This window comes from Scomber scombrus, chromosome 17, assembly GCF_963691925.1.
Source record: "Scomber scombrus chromosome 17, fScoSco1.1, whole genome shotgun sequence".
Taxonomy (NCBI): Eukaryota; Metazoa; Chordata; class Actinopteri; order Scombriformes; family Scombridae; genus Scomber; species Scomber scombrus.
In genome coordinates, this window is record NC_084986.1 from 9807827 (window position 1) to 9829302 (window position 21476).

At 39.4% G+C, this 21476-nt stretch overlaps 2 protein-coding genes across 2 annotated transcripts in view; one reads left to right on the plus strand and one right to left on the minus strand.

The window, feature by feature from the left end:
* Nucleotides 1-3256: 3256 nt before the first annotated feature.
* On the minus strand, nucleotides 3257-8994 carry ubxn2a (UBX domain protein 2A). Its single transcript, XM_062437129.1, has 7 exons — nucleotides 8924-8994; nucleotides 8465-8527; nucleotides 7981-8092; nucleotides 7637-7746; nucleotides 6635-6772; nucleotides 6005-6166; nucleotides 3257-4405 (listed from the first exon to the last, which is right to left on the minus strand). Exons 2-7 carry the CDS (start codon nucleotides 8506-8508, stop codon nucleotides 4222-4224), a joined length of 750 nt encoding a protein of 249 aa, XP_062293113.1. The 5' UTR covers nucleotides 8509-8527; nucleotides 8924-8994; the 3' UTR covers nucleotides 3257-4221.
* Nucleotides 8995-11327: 2333 nt separating this feature from the next.
* atad2b (ATPase family AAA domain containing 2B) overlaps nucleotides 11328-21476 on the plus strand; it is a 78491-nt gene continuing 68342 nt past the window's right edge. Inside the window, exons 1-15 of the mRNA XM_062437087.1 lie at nucleotides 11328-11483; nucleotides 13247-13413; nucleotides 14331-14362; nucleotides 14476-14623; nucleotides 15200-15299; nucleotides 15405-15534; nucleotides 16378-16527; nucleotides 16691-16766; nucleotides 17324-17425; nucleotides 17634-17745; nucleotides 17983-18098; nucleotides 18781-18955; nucleotides 19206-19294; nucleotides 20172-20331; nucleotides 21216-21306. Of these exons, the coding sequence (XP_062293071.1) occupies nucleotides 11385-11483; nucleotides 13247-13413; nucleotides 14331-14362; nucleotides 14476-14623; nucleotides 15200-15299; nucleotides 15405-15534; nucleotides 16378-16527; nucleotides 16691-16766; nucleotides 17324-17425; nucleotides 17634-17745; nucleotides 17983-18098; nucleotides 18781-18955; nucleotides 19206-19294; nucleotides 20172-20331; nucleotides 21216-21306 (1747 nt within the window). The 5' untranslated portion in view covers nucleotides 11328-11384. The remainder of the gene's footprint in view (nucleotides 11484-13246; nucleotides 13414-14330; nucleotides 14363-14475; nucleotides 14624-15199; nucleotides 15300-15404; nucleotides 15535-16377; nucleotides 16528-16690; nucleotides 16767-17323; nucleotides 17426-17633; nucleotides 17746-17982; nucleotides 18099-18780; nucleotides 18956-19205; nucleotides 19295-20171; nucleotides 20332-21215; nucleotides 21307-21476) is intronic.

Genomic DNA, 21476 nt, shown 5'->3' on the forward strand with positions numbered 1-21476 from the left:
GCGATGGTTTAATACCAGCAATGTACGTGTGTTTTGGATGAACGTGTATCGCAACAAAGACACAGTTATTTGTAGAGTAGCCTAAGCAAAAAATAGTCACCTTATTTTACCTTATCTGATATAATAGCCATTCTACATTCATCTAAGATACGATTCATGTAAGACATCTGTTCTTGGCACCTTCTTTTGTCAATAACACGCTTGGTCACAAACTTGTTTACAGAAAGCAGGCTATAAATCTTTGTGTGTATTATCTTGGCACTGACAACATCTCCTCAGTTCGTGTGATTGTTGTCACGAAGAAGTTTTTGATAAACCCGGAATGTTAAATATGCAGTTTGTGGTTTTTTTTTTTTTTTTTTTTTTTTTTTTTTTTTAACCTGTGTGTTAATTACCCGTGTGGTTCGTTAGAAGAGGGACTTGGAAAGGTGCGTGTGCGTGACAAGAATTCAAAGAAGGAAGCGCTTAAATATCCAGCTACATATTTCCCAGCCTGCATCATCACCTTCCTCAAAGTCATATAACATAATCATCATTATAATGGTGTTTGTGGAATTCAGTAGCCTGCTTTGTAGTGATAGCTACTGGTAAATGCCAAACGGCATTTTAGATAAATAAACTTAAACTTGTGTGCCAAATATTTTGTGTGTGTGTGTGTGGTTAGGTGAAGGTTAGGGTTAGGTTAAGGTTAGGGTTATGCAAGTGGTGGTTATGATTAATGTTAGGATAAGTCTCAAGGACACGTAAATCTATATAATGAATCTATATAATATCTATTAATGTGTGTGTGTGTGTGTGTGTGTTTGTGTGTGTGTGTGTGTGTGTGTGTGTGTGTGTGTATGTGTGTGTGTGTGTGCGTGGTAGGCCTACTTAAAGGGATACTCCAGTGATTTAACACAGCGTTTTCAGAAAGTTGAAAGTCATTCAGACGAGACACACAATTATAAAAGTAGAATGATCAAAATCCAATTATTGGAGGTCGAGATTTCCAGACTTTTAGTCCCAGATCAATCTCCAACACTATGTCCTATATTTCCCAAGATTTAACAGTATCTTTCATTAAGGCCTGGTCCACCCGGCTTTTAAAATGACAACATTTTGAAGCAAGATAAATTAATTCTAATGGAATTGCCGAGTTTAGTGGATTACACTCATGGTGGTGAAGTAAATCCACTAAAATTTTTCAAATTGAGTTCAACTTTGACCCGCATGTTTGAACTGTTGACTAAAAGCAAGCTGTTTTTACAGTGCTGACCTTTGAAGGATTCAGAACTGAAGAGTCCCAATTGGAGAAAGCTGTCATAAATCATTAGCAAGGTTGCACTGTACCACTTTTATTTAACCTCCTCTGTTGGAGTATAAAATGCTCTGTAAAAAAGGAAAGGTTTACATCTCTTGGATAAACTGTGTGAACTTACTGTACCGCAACAACATTGTAAACCAACAGTTAAGTAAGCTTGGTCGCCTGGAAAGATTTTCAACTTCAGCTGAACTCTTAATTGAATGAAATGAAATGTTACCTAACCTCTAGCACCACATATTTTGTGTGCATGCACAGATTAATTTCGCTTTCTGGTGTGAGTAAGCCTTTAGACTGCTTCTGTCTCCTGAATATCCACTTCTGTCAAAACCCATACAGCCACACCTGACATCTGGGTGATTTCTTAATGACTTTGAAAGCTACCTAGAGTACCACAAAAGTCATTATACATCTGATTGATAGGCTGGAGTGTTGCCATTCTCATAATGTTTTGCAGTGTTGCAATGCAGGGTTGCAGTGCCAGTGCCAGATTATTCTGTATAAAAAATTGTTCTTTTTTTGCTTATCTCTGAAAAGAAACGTAGCCTTTTCTTTACATTTTTGTCTGGTTGGACACATTTGTAATATTATTTTTATAAGAAATTTTTCTTTCTTTCCTTTTCCACACACGCTTTCCTTTTCATAAGCAGTTCTTTCAGTGCAAGATGCTTACTCTCCACAGTAAGCCTCTCCTCAGAGCATGACATCAAACATGTCATGGAGACCTCAACTGCTGAACCCAGACCTCTGCATAAATTCCAAGCATGCAAACCCCTCTACCAAAACCACATTATTGACAATGAAAGAGGCACCACCACAGAAAAGGCAGGCATATGACCTGCATTAGAATGGGTATGTTTCCGATAATGCGTGAAGAAGAATGTGCAAAATGAAAGGTTGGCTCCTGCATGAGTAAAAGGGTCATTCTGAAAGGAAATGTGGGAGTTAAAGGGAAAGTAATTCCCTGCATGCTTAGCCTTATTAAATATGTAGCACAAAGGAAATGTGCTCCCTTTTACTCTTTAGCCAGAGCCCCTCTGGCTGCCAATGCAGTGAAAACCACAGCCTCCACATTCAGGTAAAAGTCCTTAAATGTTCAGCATGGCCTCATGAAAGCTAATCTTTCAGAAGGCATTATGATATTCAAGACATTTCTGCAGCTGAGTGTCTTCCCCTGACCTTGACCATCCTGAGGCTGTCATCTCTTCTTCCTCCTGAACCACGAGCAAACACACACCCTCTGCTGTTCTGTACACCACCCTCCCATTGCTTTAAATATTGAAGATGGATAATGGTGTTCGCCTTTTCCCAAGGCCGTGCAGAAAGCTTGGAGATGGAGAAGCAAGCACACGTGTGCTCTTACACATGACAAGAAACACAAGATGCCTCATTCAAGACAAGGAAAAAAAAATCCAACAAGGATTGAAATTTACTTCACCCCATCTGATCGTTTTTTGTTCATTTTTGCCTTCTTGGTAAGTTTTCTTGCAATGCCACTTATTCGTACAATACAGTGACTTCTATCTACACAGAGTGATGGTTTAGTTTTACACCATACCATCAGATGCTTTTCATACTAAGTGCCTTGAGAAACACCACTGTTAAGTCATCATTCACCCAATTTGGACTTCTTTGACATCAGTGGTCCCTTTCCGACTCCTTTATCTTAGTCCCCATTAAATCTGTAATGACAGCACAGATGTTGCATTACAATATGAAATAAGGTGCTCCTTGGTGTCATGCCGTAATCAACATGATCATCTTAATCTCCTGAAGCTGATGGATGCCTCAATTATGAAATGACTCTGTCAGCAGTCTTCAGACAACACCTGGGCAGTGTTAAAATGGATTTGAAATCTTTGAGTAGGAATTCTATGGTGCAATCAAATATATCAGACTTAATTTAGATTTTATTTCTCTTACAAAATGAAATAATAGAAATACACAGAGCTTTGAGGATTTTTATTGTACCTTGAGCTGTGATATGTCTTGAAAGGATGCATTCAAATAACATAATACATTCCACATTCTATCTTAAATACCCCCCCCCCCCCCAAAACAAAGGAAAATCTTCACCAAAAAAAAACAACAATAAATGACAAAACAACTGATAGACCTAAACAGGCAGGCCACCATAAATAACAAGTTGTAATATTTCCTTATTTTTATCATCATAATATGCACTTAATAGATCATATGTTCATTAAATACAATTTTAAACCTAAAGATAAAAATTCAAACAGCAGCCCCTCATTTTAGCAGTAAATAGTGCAGAAAAATTGGTGATCACAGTTTGGGAAGACTTTAGAGAGTTGGTTGGTGGTGCTGGTGGTGGTAGTGTTTATATGTGTGTGTGCACATGTGGAGGGGGAGGGTTATATGTAGTAGACCAACAGATGGACACACGTACGACCGATATGTATGGGCGACATTTTCTTGCAGTTTAGGGATTTAGGGAGATCTTTTGGCAGGTAAACACCGTCCTCGGGAGGAAGAAGACAAAGAAAGAATTGACAGCAGCACCTTGGCTTCACCTGGGATGGTGGAGATGCTTGTAACTAACTGACAACATCTCTATTAGATTGTAAATAATCCCACACAGAGACTGTAGACGGAAATAACAATCGTCAAGTGCAGCACTAACTGCTAAATCGGGAAAGTTGATAAGGTATGGTATAGTAGGCCTCAACACTGCAATCAGAGGGGGCGGTGGGTGAGGTGTAAAGAGGGGTGGGTGATTGAGTGCCCTGGTAGCCCAGTGGTTACTGTGCATGCAACACAACGTCCCTCTTGTAGCATGTCATGCCCCCCTCTCTTCCCTTGTTTCCTGTCTGCTTGTCTACTATCAGCTATCCATCAGGAAAAAAACAACAAAAAAAACAGAGGGGTGGTCTGTTGTGTATATTATGGGGCCCGATTGGTCAGGAGTGTCCAAATGGAGCCTGTGTGTTCAGGGGTCTCTGGACAATAACAGCGTTAGCCAAATCCGCCTCCTCAAGACTTAACTCTTTGTCGTTGAGTTCCCGGAAGGGGAGCGATGTTGTCAGGATGAAAGGTGGGCAGCTCCTCTGGCAGCGTGCCACGAAATCTTGAACATCATTGATCCTAGCAAAGACAAAAGAACATGAGATTTCTTTAAAACACATCATAAATGTTAGAAAAAACACATGAAAAGACTGTGAACTATGTAGTGCTGAATTGCATAGCTAGAGCGTTAAACAGTTTTACACCATCTCTGTGTTCGGGATTTTTTTGGGTGGGCCTGGAATGGTACATTTATGACTGGGAGTCACTTTGGATAATCCGCTAACACTGGTGAACGGGGCCTTTTTCAGTAATGTTAACGCTCAAGGAGTTATTTCAAATCCAGCTGAAGTATCTATTGATGAGCGGAATCGCCAGCAACTTCAGCTTCAGCTCTGGCTGATGAGAATGGGTAGAATCAATGGAAGCAGCACCAGCAGCGGCTGACAATGGCTGCTGACCGACGCTACGGATTCAGCACCGACTGTGTGGCTGGAAGGTCCCCAGCCAGAGGAAGAGCATTTGCCGAGCAGCACTTTACCAAAAGGCAGTGATGATACGCTTGTTAACTAGTCATTTAAGTTAGATTTTTACTGAAACAAGTCCACATTTACTCTAAAATATATGTGCCAAATTGAACAGTGGCTCCTAACATTACTAACATTTTTGAAAATGTCTTTGGTGTGGCTTGCCTTAAACCAACAAACAAAGCCCATTTTAAATTGTGTATTTTTAGTTTGGTATGAGCATTGTTAACTCAGAGGCCGTTCAGTTGGGAACGTGCTTTCAGTGCCTTCAACGGACATGCCAGCTTTCAAAGAAGGGTGCTGTTTATTTTTCCATGATTTTGAAACCTAATTTTATATACTTGGTGATCTTTTTAATCATTCATATTTGGCTGGGTGGTTAATTACTGGTGGGACAAACTCAGAACACATATTTATTATTGATTTACACAGACTTTAAAGACAAAGGATCAGGACGGAAGATTTATAAAGCACATAAAGAAAGACAGAGTAAGACACATTCCCTAGTGAACATCATTCATTGTTTATTCTCAAGCGCTAAGCTTTCCTGGCCAAATAGTCTACTCTCTCTTATGACACATGATTTCCCTCTGAAGTACTATACTAGTAACATCATCTATTATTTATTATAACCCAGCACATACAAGCGATCCTATGGTTGCTCCCCTGTACACACTGAGGCTAGCTGGAGGTTGGAGGGGTTCAGTCCTCGCCATCCTTTAGCTACTAACCCTGTTATATAAATGCTGCATCAGAGTTACGCAATCCCTCTCTGGGGATTTTATAGATCCACTCCGTTGCTACATCTCAGATTATGTTTTCTGCAGCCCCATGCACTGTGGCAGGGATATAACATGCACCATGCCTGCAACTCCACCAGACTAGAACTAAGCATTACGTAATCCTCAAACAAACCCCCTAGCCACCTCCCAAGCAAGAACAAACAAAAATCTTTTTGTCATCTCTTGAGCTTCTCCTTTTCTGCGATTCTTGAGATTATGAGATTTACAGACTGCACAGCAGGTGTAGGAAGAGTCAAGATGATCCCTACACAGAGTAGTGACTCTGTTTTTAATATGGAGATATTATTTGGTGATGTCAAGCTCACAGATAGAGATATGTAGTGTTTCAGCCTTGAGAATGTGATACCCACCGATGCGATAGGTTAAACCTCTGCACCAATCTCCTGCCATCAACCAACCAGATCTGCAGGGAGGTAACAGGAAGGGTGTGGTCTAGTGTTACCATGGGAATAGGAGGAGATTCTCCATCCTCGTGCACAGATGGTGACCTGGCCACTACTCGGGGTGCAACACTGGAAATGGACATAAATATAACAGATTAAGCACCAGTATAGCATAGGCAATGTGGTTTCTTATTTGGATAATTGATAGATATGGAAAGATAAAATCTTTCAGAAAATCCTTCTTAGACTCCCAAGAGAAATTAGTATTCATACAATGATGCTCTGAAAATATTGAGGCCCTCATTTCATCAGGATGACTGTCTGCTCTGTCAGATTTTCTTGTCCGTTTTTACATACCTGAATTTAGAAGGACACCTAGTGGTAAAAAGTAGAATAGTATCTTCCTATGATAGATTCAGAACTTGAGCCACTATTTGAGAAAAAATACCAACTCAACAATGATTATGAATAAAAATTATTAGATGTTATGTGCAAAATAATCCATTGCAGACATGAAAAATCATATTTTTTACATATATAACGCTCTGAAATTTTACATTTCCTCTGTTAATACCATCAGACATGAGAATCTCTCACCTGCCAAGCCGGTATCCTCGGCCACTGAATGGGTGAAAGGCCTTTTTCTTGGGAACATAATTTTCTTCCGTCAGATCCTCCACATTGATCTCCAGCTCCTCCTCCTCTGCTCTGCTCTCCCACTCTGCCGGAAGCTCCCTGGGACAGATTAAATACCAAGCTTTGAGTCTAGTCAAATCAATCAATATGACAAATGAGCACTAATGAGCGTTATGCTTTATCTATCTTATGTCGCCTGGTTGCAGTCTGTAGGAGGGACATCTTTACTACTAATTTCCCTTTGGAGACTGATGGGTCCGACTGTAAGATCAAACCAGTGAATCGAACTAGGGACAGACATCATGTTACATATGAATTATATAAGATTTGTCTCTCCCAATACATGTTGTGTGTATATATATTTTTTGAGTTTTTATGTAATGTAAAACTGTAAATTGTTAATACTGCATCGTGCAATGTGACAAAAAATTGGACAACCCAGAGAAATCTTTGTTTTTGTCAATAATACCCTTTTAGACCAACAGTGACCTGTGCCTAAGGTCAATCTGAATGGGTCAATGCACATAATTTGACCTCATTTGGCAACAACTAGCTATAAGATGAATCTAAATTAGGAAAAGAGATATACAAAGAGGGACCGAGTGACAGATAGAGCATGTGCTGAGAGAACTGAAACTGATACACTTTTACATTTGGGATTTATGTAATTTGAAAGTCATGGAACATCTAGATTAAAAAAACAGTATCACTTTTTCTTTGTATGAAGCACTGTCCTCCACTATCAGGTATTTCGGAGGGAACCTGCTTAATTGTTTCAGGCATGAAGAACAGGCCACATGCTGAATTAATAAAAATCAGAAGTCTCATCACTTGTACAGCTAAATCTCAGGTCACCAATATATTTAATATATAATGGTCCTTTGTGCTTTGAAACTGTAAAAACCTCACTTATTACACCATTAATACACTTTGGAACTTCTTGCATGTCCAAATGAAACTCACCCTCTTTTAATGGCATCCAGGAAGTCTTGGTTTTCTGGTATTGAGTAGCTGCGAAACTCCTCATCGTTTACTGTGAAGCCATCCTTCCACAGCCTCACCACCATCTCCACCTGCAACCAAAGCCACAACAGTGAGCTCTAATCTCTGAGACACAATGATCCATGTATGGGCTGAACTCCACATCACCAAGCTGTTAATATATGTCAGCCTCAGTCAACAGTCTTAAAAGTTATTAATTCTAGTTTCTGAAACGCTTAGGTTAGACCGATGCTTTCCTGTGATGGCTGCACGGTGCACTTTTCGAGATTCAAAGTAAGATTTAGTGATGACTATTTGTTTCTGACCTTGGAAGTCCCTGAGGCATCATAACAGATCTTCTCCACCTCATCAAGGAGGTCTTCTACCGAAAAACTACGCCTCATTGGAGCCTCAGCTTCATTTTCTTCATTGACAACCCTTCAGAAAGAAAGACATGGGTGTAATTCAGTCATTAAGCGCCTTATTAACTTCACCTTGCCTTTCAGTCACACAGGGTTTATTATACAGAAAATATTGAGCCCCCAACCCCAAAATTATGCTATAGATACTTGTTTCTAAACCAGAAAATGTGCCCCCAGAGACACATTAATTTGCATTGATTTGCCATTTGAGGGGCTTCACACTTTAAAAACACTAACCTCAAACCTAACATCCAGTGAGTTGCATTGATACTGTATGTCAGTAAGAAAGTTAGACACAAGATATAATAATGATAACTCTCAAATTAAACACTGAACTTTAAAAATAAGGAATTTAAAGGAACAATGCAACCAAGTTGATGTCACTCACCAATTTTCATCTTTCTCACCCCCTACTGTGTCAATATCTTTCATGACGTTATGTCTTTTCCATCTAAGTGGGGGAAGAAAAGATCATAGTAGTAGTGGGGGAAAAAATAACTATAATGTCATTATAATGGCTTAAAAATAGTAGGCTATAACCTTTATTAGGTTGTTTATCGAGTACATTTACTCAAATGGCATTCACATGTACACACATTGTGACTTAAACTGTCATAAAAATGTCCTAAAATGCTCTAAAAAGATCTAAGACGTTATTGGTAAACAATCAACAAGCAGTTTGTCGCGTTATCGTTCATTATGTAAGTGGGCGTCACAGCCACTACGCACGCAGACCCAAAAATCTCGTGGTATAATGTAACATGGATTATATATACACATACATTTACACACAACGGACGCTCAGTTTGCATGCGTGTAATAAGGCTGAGGTCAAATAATGATTTACCAGTCCGCGTTTTCTCTGTTAATCCGCGGCTACACATCTGCAGCAATAAATTTCGGGTTAGCAGCTCTTCTGCTGAGCAATGCGTGACGTACTTTGGTGCCGTAAATAGGCCACTAGTGCCGTAACGAAACTATACTGCTGAGCTCTGCACACCACCCCCCCCTCAGATAAAACAGATTATACAGTATTAAATGGCATAGTAAACACACCTGATACACAAGGGCACCCATACAGAACAATACTGCTCTATAACAGTTAATTGCTGAATATATTATAATCTTTTATTATCATTCTGATTTCTCTTCTCCTCTATTGTGTTTGTTTCTCCTCTGTGTGTACTAGATCACTTTGGAGTAACTGTGATGTGTGTAAATTGCTATATAAATAAAGTTGAAGTTGCACTACATTCAAATACTCATATCATGAGGTAAACAATGACAATAATTAGGATATAATCTACATTTATGTCTTTGTGCTTGTCATCTTTTCAGTTGTAAATTCCTTACTTCTGCTTCTGTAAATCAGCTTGAAAGACATGGTGTAATAATTTTGTAATTTTTTATTTTATTTAGACAGAGATAGTGCACAATAAAACATTAACCCTGTATAAAACAAGGAGAGATGCATTGCACAAGGTTTTAGAAAATTTGCTATTTTCCACCCGTAGTCCCTGGGCAGGTAGGTGGAACGATAAATTAAATCAATGAGAGAAATTCAATGTGAATGGAGAACAAAACACCAGTTCATGAAATTCTACATTGTCATCCCCATATCCCACCCCACCTAATCACAATAATTCAAAATTTGTGTTAAGTCGCAGCAATAAAATTATCAGGAGACATTCGTGCATTGTGTATCTGTGGTACAATGACATTATAATGATCATGTCTATGTGCTATACTATTATGTTATCAGAGTGATAACAGGTTCATTAACCTATTTCTTTACAATCAGATCACAGTTTATGTCTTCAACAGCTTTATGCATGTACCATCATACGAATAAATGGAAATAAAATAATGTTGTTTTTTGTTTGGGGTTTTTAAATATATTTTTAAAAGATACTGATGAAGACAAAATGATGAAACAGATGGCGAGCACAGTGGCATTTTCAGTCATGTCAGAAATAGAACTGGCAACACACACACACAGTTTTGGGTTTCAGCAGTGCCACCCAAACTGGGGTTAAGTTATCCCACAGAGGATCTGGAGAGGATCACAGGTACTTCCTGGCAGACTACAGTTTTGTTTAATGTCACTTTTGCTTCATAGCAAACCGAGACTGATCAAAGATTTCAGACTTTCCACTGTTATCACTCCCACCTGTAGTAGACAGATAATATAATTAATTAAGTTTAGATATGTGTGTAGTAAACTAATTTGACATCCTACAAAATAACATTTTAATGCAATTATGAATATCTCCAAAATGTCAGAATCAACACATTTCCAGTGATTCATACCAGGTTTTATGTTTACATAGTTGATATAATACTTGTGTATCTTTTTTGATATTAGCATTTAGAATAAAGAGGAGTGGATTGAAGATTTGGTCTTTCACATAATATGATATTCCTCTGAAGGGTACACTGTGGACTCAAGATTACAGATGTTCTTTTCTTAGTTTTCTTGACCTCATTTCTTTCCTTATTGCTCTTTTTCTTCCTCTTATATACGTCAAGGACCCCTGAATAGACACAAATTAGACCACAAACTCACATTTGATTAGATTTTGTCCCAGGGTCCCCCATCAGATGAAATGTTTTGCTTGTAATGTAGCTTATTATATTTTATTGCTTTTTGATTACTTTTCTAATTTTCTAACGAATGTTTTCAACTGTTAGGGCTTTCAAAAATAAAAAAACAGCAATATGTATTCAGTAACATGATGAATATTAAAAGAATAAGGAAAAATCCTACTCCTGTGCAAAATCTTATTAAATGACATAGCATTACATGTAATTAGTTATTTCCCAACAGTGTGCATTATGTCTGTGTTACTTATAGTGACAATAAATTATTCCCTGGAGCCCCTCAAGGACCCATGGGTGTCCCCAGACCCGACTTTAAGAACCACTGCCTGTTTGTACTTATTTTTTATGTAGCAATACATGGTGCGGTGACTTTATAGTACCTCATACATACTCCACCACTGAATTTATTATAACCCATAACATTATATAACTATTAGTATTGACTATTATGGTCTCTTTGATATTTATGTAGTATCCATGATGGTAGCAGGAGCAATGTTATGAGAGAGAGAGAGAGAGAGAGAGAGAGAGAGAGAGAGAGAGAGAGAGAGAGAGAGAGAGAGAGAGAGAGAGAGAGAGAGAGAGAGAGAGAGAGAGAGAGAGAGAGAGAGAAATGGCGCCTCGATGCTGCGCTCACTGAGGCAGTGTTTGGAGCCGGCTAGGGAGACTCTGTAAGTGCAGACAAAAGGAAAAAAAAACACACAAACATGGTGAATACGAGGAAAAGCTCACGGCCAGGGAGTGGTCCCTTCATCTCCTCCAGGACTAGGTCGTCGTCGAGAAACGAGCGAAACTCTGAGGAACATGTAAGCCGGTTTCTTTTCTTTGCCGGCTGTGAGCTGTGCTGTTAGCTGCTAGGTAGCCTTAGCCGTGGCCTCAAGGTTGCTCCACACAATGTATTACTCACAGCAAAAAAACCCAAGCGGCGTTGAGCTTGACACCCGCTCAGTCACGCAGATACACAATAAAGGAAACGAGTGAAAGCGATCCATACGTGTGTCACATTTACCCTGGACGTATTGCACAGCTGTCAAATCACAATCTAGCGATGTTAGCTCCCCGACTAGCCCCAAGTTGAGTTCCCTTTGTGTTTGGCTATTTTACCCCGGCGGACTTGTTTCACTATTGTCTCTACGAATAAGCCTTTCAAATAAGGACAACTGGGGGTTATGACATGGTGGGGGGCTATTAGCTGCACTTCATGGTGTCGTCCTGGATGTATTAGTGCAGTTATTTTTCTTAAATGTGAAGGAAAGTAGCGTTAGTTAAAGCTAGCGTTTGTATAGGTTGCAGCTAGCTGACAGTGGGGGAAGGGAGTCCAGGTTCACAACACTTGGCTGGTCCCGTATTTAGCTAGTCTGAACTTGGTGAACTTTGTGTTGTTAGTACCCCCAAAGACCACTACCCATCCAGATTGTACAATAAGTGTTTTTAAATGCACTCATATAATGGTATATACGATATAGGGCTTTTGTAATGGACGTTAAACCCAGCAGCTTTACTCTCAGTCCGCCTGACCTGCAAGCTGTCTGACAGTCTTTGTTTCAAAATGTAAACATTGAGATTATGCAAGGCTAGGCTGCCTGTTTCCGCCTTCTTTACAATAATCAAAGTACTCAACACAGACAAACCTCATAATTCACCAATCTGAGGATTTAGTTGTAGTCATTAGCGCATTCTTTTTGTTTAATTGGCTGTTTGGCGAGGGTACTTTAAAAAAAAAAAGAATGTGGTTCAGGAAACTCTTTCTTGGCTTATGGCCAAATCCAACTGGTTGCAAGCCAGGCTAACTGAAGGCACATTAAATGTTATTCGTGATTAAAAGGCATAAGAGTAATAATAAACCTTACACTCCCACATTTTTCACGTGTAGACGTCAGATTGTTTGTGCACTCACCACTGTCAGTTACCTGAGGCAGTTTGAAGTGTTTAAATGTTGTTCTTGTAAACCTGATCCAACAAGTGACCATCTTTCTGTTACAATGTTTGAATTTGAAAGGAGGAGTGATAACAAAAAGCACCAATATGAACCCCTCCTCTGTGCCTTTGCTCTTTATTGGTACCATTTTGCACTTCTCAGTCTGTCTGCATGTATCTACACAGCCAGTCAGACAGACCCCTTTGCAGGCATTGCAGACAGTTGCCTATGACAACAGTGAGATATGCTCTCATATCAGCAGGGAAGTTAAGCTGTGAAGGGCGTGAGCATCAAGGGCATATGTCTGGTTGAGGCTCTGTTGTTATTCAGAGAATACATTGAGGAGTTACGTACAAGATGTCTTGTACGTAACTATTATCATGATGCTCTTACTGGGTCTTGCTGTTTGGAGTTCTTGCTTTCTTATGTTCTTAAGGATTCGATTTTTACGTTGGCAGTGTGGTCATGCATTTTTCTCAATTCATAACGTGATTGATTGGGTCATTTTAATGCCAGTATTGTGAAATGTTGTAACAGAATGTGACATCCTCTTTTTTTCTCCTCTTGCTTCATTTTCAGATTTTTGTTACTGTTGTGCTTGCTCCTTTCCTCCTTTCATAAATGTTGGTTTGGTGTCTTTCTTTTCATCAGAAGGAGGCCAGTAGTGATGTGAGTAGTACCAGCAGCCCTTGGTTGGCCCCCCCTTCCAAGCGGACACGGCGGCAGACCGCCTCTGAGCCCAGCTCCAGTGACACTTCTCCGTCCCCTCAGACTAAGGGCCAGAGGGTCAGCTGGGACATTCCCACCTACCGCACTAGGTCAGGTTCAGGCTTTTGTTTCACTTATCTAAAGTATTTCTTAATGATGATTTATATTGTGCAACAGAACAATGCAACAAGTACATTGCTATATTTGCTTCGACAAAAATTTGTTGTGTTAAAGTAATTTAGTGATTTGGTTTGTCTGCACAAAGCAAGTGTAGGTAACCTAGAGTTAGCCTAGATGTCCATTTCTTGTCACTGGTCAGATGTGTAAAGAAATCCTACAATAATGAAGATACTGTCTCATTCATTAGTGTCACACCACATTCTTCTCATGTTGTGCATTGTGGTACAGACATATATGAGCTCTCAAATAGTATAATGTATCAGTCCCTCCAGGATTTCAGAGGTTTGTTTGTGATTATTGTGGCTAAAAATGCTTGACTCTGAAGTGGCCTTTCCCAAAAGTTGATACAAATTGCAATGTTTTATGTACACCTTTTGTGGTAAAATTGCAGGAATTGGAAAAATTGCACACAAAAGAAAATAATGTAATTATTTAAAACTGCTATCTGTCAGAACAATGCATAAGCTTGAATTTTTCTAACTAACTAAATGGAAACCAAATTTGGGAACCTTTTGGAATTGTTTTGCTCGGTCTACGGCAGTCAGCCAGAGAGATTTGTCCACCTTCCACCTGAATGTGTGCCTGAATCCTCCCTGACGACTTAACTTAAATTGCCACAACACCAATTGTCCCAACTGGTCCAAATCACAAGCGTTCTATTGATTTGGCCATTTCGTGCACCTAAGTTGTGGTCATTTGACAAAAATTACTCTCGCTAATATTGCAGAGATTTTTTTTCAATTTGTGTTAACTATTGCATTCACAAAATCACAATTTCCTGGAGAGACTGATTTGTGATTATGGTAGGCTTCTGTTCAAATTTTCCCTTTGTTCTTTTTATTTCTAGGTTGTCATCTCGTATAATGCAGAATGGGCACGGTAATGCAAATGTCTTTTTCAATCAGTCAATTCTTTGTAGTTTTACACATAGCATATAGCATGTATAGCAATTAGAAAGATGTATTTCTAATTTAATTTTGTGCATGCTGCAGCCCATATGAGTCACCGGAATGAGGAGAGTGGAGGGGGAGATCACTCTCACATGAATGGCCATGTGGAGCTGAAGAGGAGCTGCAGGGTGAAGAAGAGCCAATTTGAACACCTCAATCAAAGCCTGCTGTTTGACCAGCTGGTCAATAGGTAAGCTAGCAGACACACTACTGACACCTTTTCTTGTTTTGTCTCAAACAGAGGAGATACAGGAGACAGGAGCATGTAGTTTAATATGTTACCTGGAAGTAGACTTGGAAAGGGCCATATCGAGTATATTTATTTAATTGTTTTTGGTGTTGTGATGGGATGCATGACGTGGACAAGTATTCTTTTTTTTTTTTTTTTTTTTTTTTTTTTTTTTATGGCTCAATTTTCCAGAACATTGGATTAAGCTAAAATATGACTAAAGTTATAAGGTTGACCATCAGCTTTAATTTTGTCTGTTTACATCATCCACTTATACAAGTTCTGAATCCTGTGCTTCTATTCAAAAAATATGGATGAGAACAGCCTCAAATAGAAATGAAAGTCAGCACTATCTTCATTGTTATTCTTTCTTTTCATTCCCATGTGCTGGAGTAAAGAGACCACACAGCAAAAAGTCCCTGTTCAAAATTGCACTGTAGACACTGTAGGTCATATAACCCCCCCAGCCAAGAATGTTTCTTGTTGGGTTTCTTAAAGGTGCCTTATGTTTCTCATTCTGTGTGGCTCTATGTGCAGCACTGCTGAGGCTGTCCTTCAGGAGATGGACAACATCAGCAGCATCCGGCAGAACCGTGAGGTGGAGCGACTCCGCATGTGGACTGGAGACACTGAGGAGGTGAGTGTTGTACTGCTGTAACACACAACCCAGAGCTTGGAAAGTCCAACTGCCTGATAATCTAATTTGAACACAAGTGATAACATTAAGGATCTACTGTTTCAGGAAAACATGGACATGTATTCCCGGGTGAAGCGTAGGAAATCCATGCGCAGGAGCACTTTCAGTATGCCTGCACACCACAAAGTCATGAGTAAAGCGGAGCAGGAGGATGAAGAGGAAGAGGGTACAGAAGGCCAGTTTTCTACTTATGTGCTCTTTATCAATCGTTGGAAAGAAGGAGACATCATGAACATTTTAGTGAACTGTCTCATCTTGTCACTGAATTTATCAAATTAAACATTTAGATTTGATTGGGTGTACTATAGGCATACTATGTAAGATTTGTGGGTTGCTGTTTGTGAACACAACAAGTTGGGCCTCTCCTCCCCGGCTAAACAACACCAGAGCAAGCTGAGAGCGAGCAGCATTAGTCGATCAAGCTAGAGAGTGAATGAAGAGAATCAGAGAAATAAAATGTTATTTCCTGATTGTTTCGTGGCAGTTACATTCTACAGCACAAATAAGTATGCACACAACTTCGCACAAACCTGCGGGAAGCTGCTGAATTGCCAGATTTGGCATGAATGTGGCCAAAGTGCATGCTTCTTCCTGTCAGCTCTCTGCTCTGTATGTATGTGTGAGTAGACGCAGATAGAGAGGAGAGAGAGAGAAGAAAACATCCCATTTTACAATGCTGTTGAAAGCATTAAGGGGGAACAGTGAAGCACGTTAAAAAATTATATATTGTTATTGGCTGCGGGCTACATACCCCCTGCCAAAGGTTGATACCCTCAACGTCCCAAAATAAATAGAAAATAAGAAACTACAGGCAGAGGGCAGGGTCTCTAAAGACACATACTGCCACACACTTCTAGTGGATCATAAGTGATGATTGAGAGGAATTACTTTTGTGTGAGTTTATACTTTATTTATTTATTTGTTTTAACGAAAATCCTGCATAGTGTGCATTAATATTTAGATACTCAATCTTTTAAAATCTCATACTTGGTAGTAAAACCACACTTGTGTCTTGCAGAATCTCATGAGGAAGAAGAAGAGGAGGATGCGGATGATGATGATGACGATGATGAAGGGGATGAAGCGGAGGAGGCAGGAGAGGAAAATGACAGACCGTACAACCTGAGGCAGCGTAAAACAGTGCAGAGATATGAGGCACCACCTATTGGTAATTACAGTGTTTTTTTTCTTATCAAAAGTTTCTATGTATTTGTTTAGCTGTGTTAGAAGCTTTGTTACTTAATAAAAAAAGATTTTCCCTATTTAATCACATTTGAGACTATTTTCAGAATCTTGGTGTGTGACGAACAGCTGTTTTGTGTTTTTCTCAGAACCTGTGAACAGAAAACCGAGCAACCAATCACTTTTTGACACCCACAGATCCCCAGCAAGAAGAAGCCATATAAGGTTGGTGGAAATCAAATCTGATGCTCAATTCTATGCAATGTGTGGCTCTTAGGCACCCCTTTTTATTTGTTCAGTGACTAATAATGTCTGAGCTATATTGTTATTGGTCTCTCCTGACCATTAAAGGCCCAGTCTATAAAATGTATTGGCATCTAGTGGAACAGACTTGGCAGAAATGGAATATAATATTCTTAAGTGTGTTTTCATTAGTGTATAATCACCTGAAAATTAGAATCATAGAGTTTCCTTTAAATTAGAGTGAACCCTTAATATCTACATAGAGAGCCTGCCATGTTGACTAGCCATGTTTCTACAGTAGCCCAGAATGGACAAACCAAACACTGGCTCTAGAAAGGGTCTTTTGTGTTTTTCGTGAGTTTTGTGACCACTGTAGGTCCTCCTGCACACTTGGAACTGGGAGGTGAGGGGAGGGGTATTCAGGTAGTTGCACTCTGCATCCTCACCGTTAGATCCTACTAAATCCTACACACTGGTCCTTTAAGTAACATGACAGTGTGATGGTGTGATACTGAATCTAAATTACCACACTTCTCCAGAGTGAAGAAACATGCCATTCACAGCAGTGACACAACCTCGTCTTCTGATGAGGAGCGGTTTGAGCGAAGAAAAGGCAAGAGCATGACCCGAGCAAGGAACAGGTGATGCATACTGCTTTCTTTCTTTTTCTGTTTAAATTGTTTTTTTTTTTTTTACAAAACACTTTTGTTTCAAGGTAATTTAAAGGTTAATGAGTTCTAGGTCCAAGGGCTGGAGCCACAGCCATATTATCCTTGTGTTTTTGTGACCAACAATTTGTTCTTGTCAGATGTAATCACTTACTTTATATCAATCCTATTTGTGTCACAGATGTTTGCCCATGAACTTGACAGCTGAAGATCTGGCAAGTGGGGTGCTGCGGGATCGGGTGAAAGTAGGTGCCAGCTTGGCAGACGTAGATCCCATGAATCTTGACAGCTCAGTGAGTATAAACAGTAATAAATGCCTATAAGCTGTAGAGTAGCACAATTTTGGGCTTAAAACTTGGAAGTGCTCTAGCTTTTTTGAGCCAAGTAGTTTACTATTTGATTGGAGTTTGCTAATGATACTTAATGTATTAATACATTTTTGTTGCCATACGTAGAGACTTCCTGGTTTAAGCTCTTTCAAAGATCTTCAATGTTCATAGTTTAATTTAAAATGAGTGTGTTCCCCCCAGGTGAAATTTGACAGTGTGGGTGGCCTAACTACTCACATTCAGTCGCTAAAGGAGATGGTAGTGTTCCCGTTGCTTTACCCTGAGGTCTTCGAGAGGTTCAAGATTCAGCCTCCCAGGTGAGAAGAACCAATATGTGATACTTTTTTTCAAGTTTGGCACTTTGATAGGGATCCAAGCAGTGACACTGTTGTAAGTTTGCTGTTGTAAGTTTAAACAGACAAAAATAATCCAGTTTTCAACGTGTGTTGTCATTGCCTCAAGTGGAAAACAATGCGTCCTCTGTAACGCAGTCAGTAAATCACCTTCTCTGCAAATACAAAGGGTTTGAATCCCCCAGGTGGCCAAATCCTACTTGCTAACAATGTAGCAAATCATGCATGTGATATGTTTTCAAGTGCGTATTAAGGTCATGTTAAATTGAATGTTCACAGTCTGCTCGGACTTGGATCATTGCTGCTTCTGGCTGCAATGATGATGTTTTGGTCTGAATTATGTTCGATTGAAAATAGGTTATATCATGTGTTGACCACTTAATTGACACTCAAGTCTTTCAAGATGACATGGTGCAAAGATGTAAAGTAATTTATGTAGTATTTCTCATTAAAACAACAAGTTTCTCACTAATTTAGTAGATGTAAACAGATTAGTAGAGGGGCAATTCAAAACAAATTAGCTCAATTACAAGTTGAAATACACTGAACAATAACGATTAATGTACCGGCTCAATTAAAAAATATGTTTCTTAAGTCGCAATTATCAAATTAACACATTCTCCATTTCCTCTCCCTTCCTTTTTAGAGGGTGTTTGTTTTACGGCCCCCCGGGGACAGGAAAGACTCTGGTAGCACGGGCACTTGCCAATGAGTGTAGCCAGGGAGACAAGAAGGTTTCCTTCTTCATGAGGAAAGGAGCCGACTGCCTCAGCAAGTGGGTCGGTGAATCAGAACGCCAGCTACGCCTGCTCTTTGACCAGGTGAGTCACCTGCTGAGATCTGAAGGCAGTTGGTGGTCAACATTCTTGTAGCCAGTCACCTAACCAGAGTTAACTTCACATTGAAAATCGTAAACTGTTTTATTTCTTGTTGCTATAATGCTATTATAACTTAACTTTTGTATCTTTTGAAACAATCTTACTTCAACTGTATGCTTAGTCAGTGTGTGTGTTTAGGTGAGCATAATGGCCTTAGTGGTTTTACTTGGATCTTGTGTATGCTTTTGATTAGGCTTATCTGATGAGGCCATCCATTATCTTCTTTGATGAGATTGATGGTTTGGCTCCAGTTCGCTCCAGCAGGCAAGACCAGATACACAGGTAAGACTAATGTGGTTAAGCCCTCACAATGAGGAACCAACAACTATTCTGTGTTCTTATTTATACTTCATACATACTTGCACCTTCAGCCAGGCCCAGTGTCAAATTGCTCTTGTAATTAGTATGGCAGTGAGCATCCTACTTATTTTTTTGTGTGTGTATCTTTTATTACCATAGTGGAAATTATGGTTTCACACGTCTTTTATATAAAGATTAAACATAAAAAAAGGCAACTATTAAAAAAAACTGTACAAGTGTAACCTGATACTTCTCCTGTGGATGGGTTCCTTTTTGTTTGTTGTTCATATGACATTGATCAACCATAGAAATGGAAATCTGAATTTATATCAATTTTACTTTTGATGTAGAACATTTTTAAAAGTAGTGGGTGAGGAAGATTCCAATAATGCAAACACTTTATCTTTTATTCTTGAGGGAAATTGAATATCTGTAACTGTGATATGCATCATTACAAGTCTAGCGCTATTCAAAACATGAAATGTGCCTATTCTTGAGTGTTTAGATGCTCTGCACTTCTTTTCATGCTGGGTAGTTGTAGTCAACAGGGAACTGGAACTGTTGATATATTTATTATGTCAATACGGTTTCATGAATCCTGTCAACATTGACATAATCTTGTTGGCTACACCTACATGTTATGTTATTGTTGTACTTCTTGCCTACACTGTGTATTCAATCAAGTCAAATTTTATTGTCCTGTCCGAAGGCAATTTAAGTCAAATTACTTGTGTAACTTTTGTTTATGGTATGTTAATGAAATTCTGGCTTCAGTATATAATATATTGTACTATTTTTCTACTATATACTGAGAGGCATGTATTACATTCTTTTCTACCACCTTTCTTCCTCGGTTCAGTTCTATTGTGTCCACTCTGCTGGCCTTGATGGATGGCTTGGACAGTCGTGGGGAGGTAGTAGTCATTGGTGCTACAAACAGACTTGACTCTATCGACCCGGCACTCAGGAGACCTGGACGCTTTGACCGGGAGTTTCTGTTCAACCTGCCTGACAAGAAGGTGAGACACAGTGAAATATCAATACAGGGACACAATCATCGTCTGATATTCAGTTTGATTTACAGGGAAAGTTTTTTTTCATTAATATTTGTCTATACCTAAAAGATTGCATGTTATGCAGTTGTCATACATACTCAATGACAGTTCACCAAAGATGTACTCTGTATCTCCCTGACAACCACCAAATGACAGCAAGCTATCCTGTGCAGGCAGCACATACTGTACATACAGTGCTTCACCCACACACACACACACACACACACAACTAGACACACAGTATAATGCAAGTAATCAGTGTTTTACTCATAAGAGTTATGTGATGAAATTAGGACATGCAGCCCTTTGGCTATCAAGAGTCTCCTCTGTTTTTCCTTGCTGTTGGATGTTTTGATCCATCAAGCAAGTGGCAAAGCAGATCCTCATTAAGTCTCTGGACAATTAATTTTAGCAGATTTATTTTCATGCAGCTTTGATTCCTTTTATCTTACACTTGAGGAGATATGGCTTTTTTTTTAATTGTACACAAAATAATGTGCCTGCATTTAAATGTGACAGTAAGTCAGATAAATGGTCACTCCTTCCCATTGAGCCCATCTAATTGGTTGCCTTGCATTCTTTGTCCACACAGTAGGATCACTGGTAATCAAAGTCTTATCTGCAGGCCATTGCTGGCTAAGATCAGCGGGAGTGAGCCCTGACTTACTTAAAAACTTCACTCTTGTGAAAATGGCAAGCATGTTCAGCCCCACTATTCCATTTATTTTAACCGGTTATTTTTACCATAATAGTGTTTTTTTTGCCATGTTGCTTCTATTAGGCTACACAGGACCTGACCTCGCTCATGTTTTCTCTAATTTTCTTTGTGTCTTTCTCTCCATGTTCAGGCCAGAAAGCAAATCCTGGAGATCCACACACGGGACTGGAATCCCAAATTGGCTGAGCCATTTGTAGATGAACTTGCAGAAAAATGTGTTGGTAAGAGTGAATACCGGGTCCCAAAGTGTGTAAGTGTGTACTTTGGGACCTTGTTGCAATATGAATGTCAGGCCAAATTACCACTGTCTAATGTCTCATGTGGACCTGCAAAGGATATAGCACACCAAGCAGTATCAAAAAAGCAAAAAACAAACTTCTTCATCTTATCT

Bases quoted from the DNA above. Each gene is read 5' to 3' on its own strand.
- ubxn2a (XM_062437129.1), bottom strand. From the start codon at position 8,508: ATGAAAGATATTGACACAGTAGGGGGTGAGAAAGATGAAAATTG. The intron at 6,773-7,636 runs GTGAGTTTCATT...AATCTGTCCCAG, and splicing joins CTGGATGCCATTAAAAGAGG to GGAGCTTCCGGCAGAGTGGG. The intron at 6,167-6,634 runs GTGAGAGATTCT...GTCCATTTCCAG, and splicing joins CGAGGATACCGGCTTGGCAG to TGTTGCACCCCGAGTAGTGG.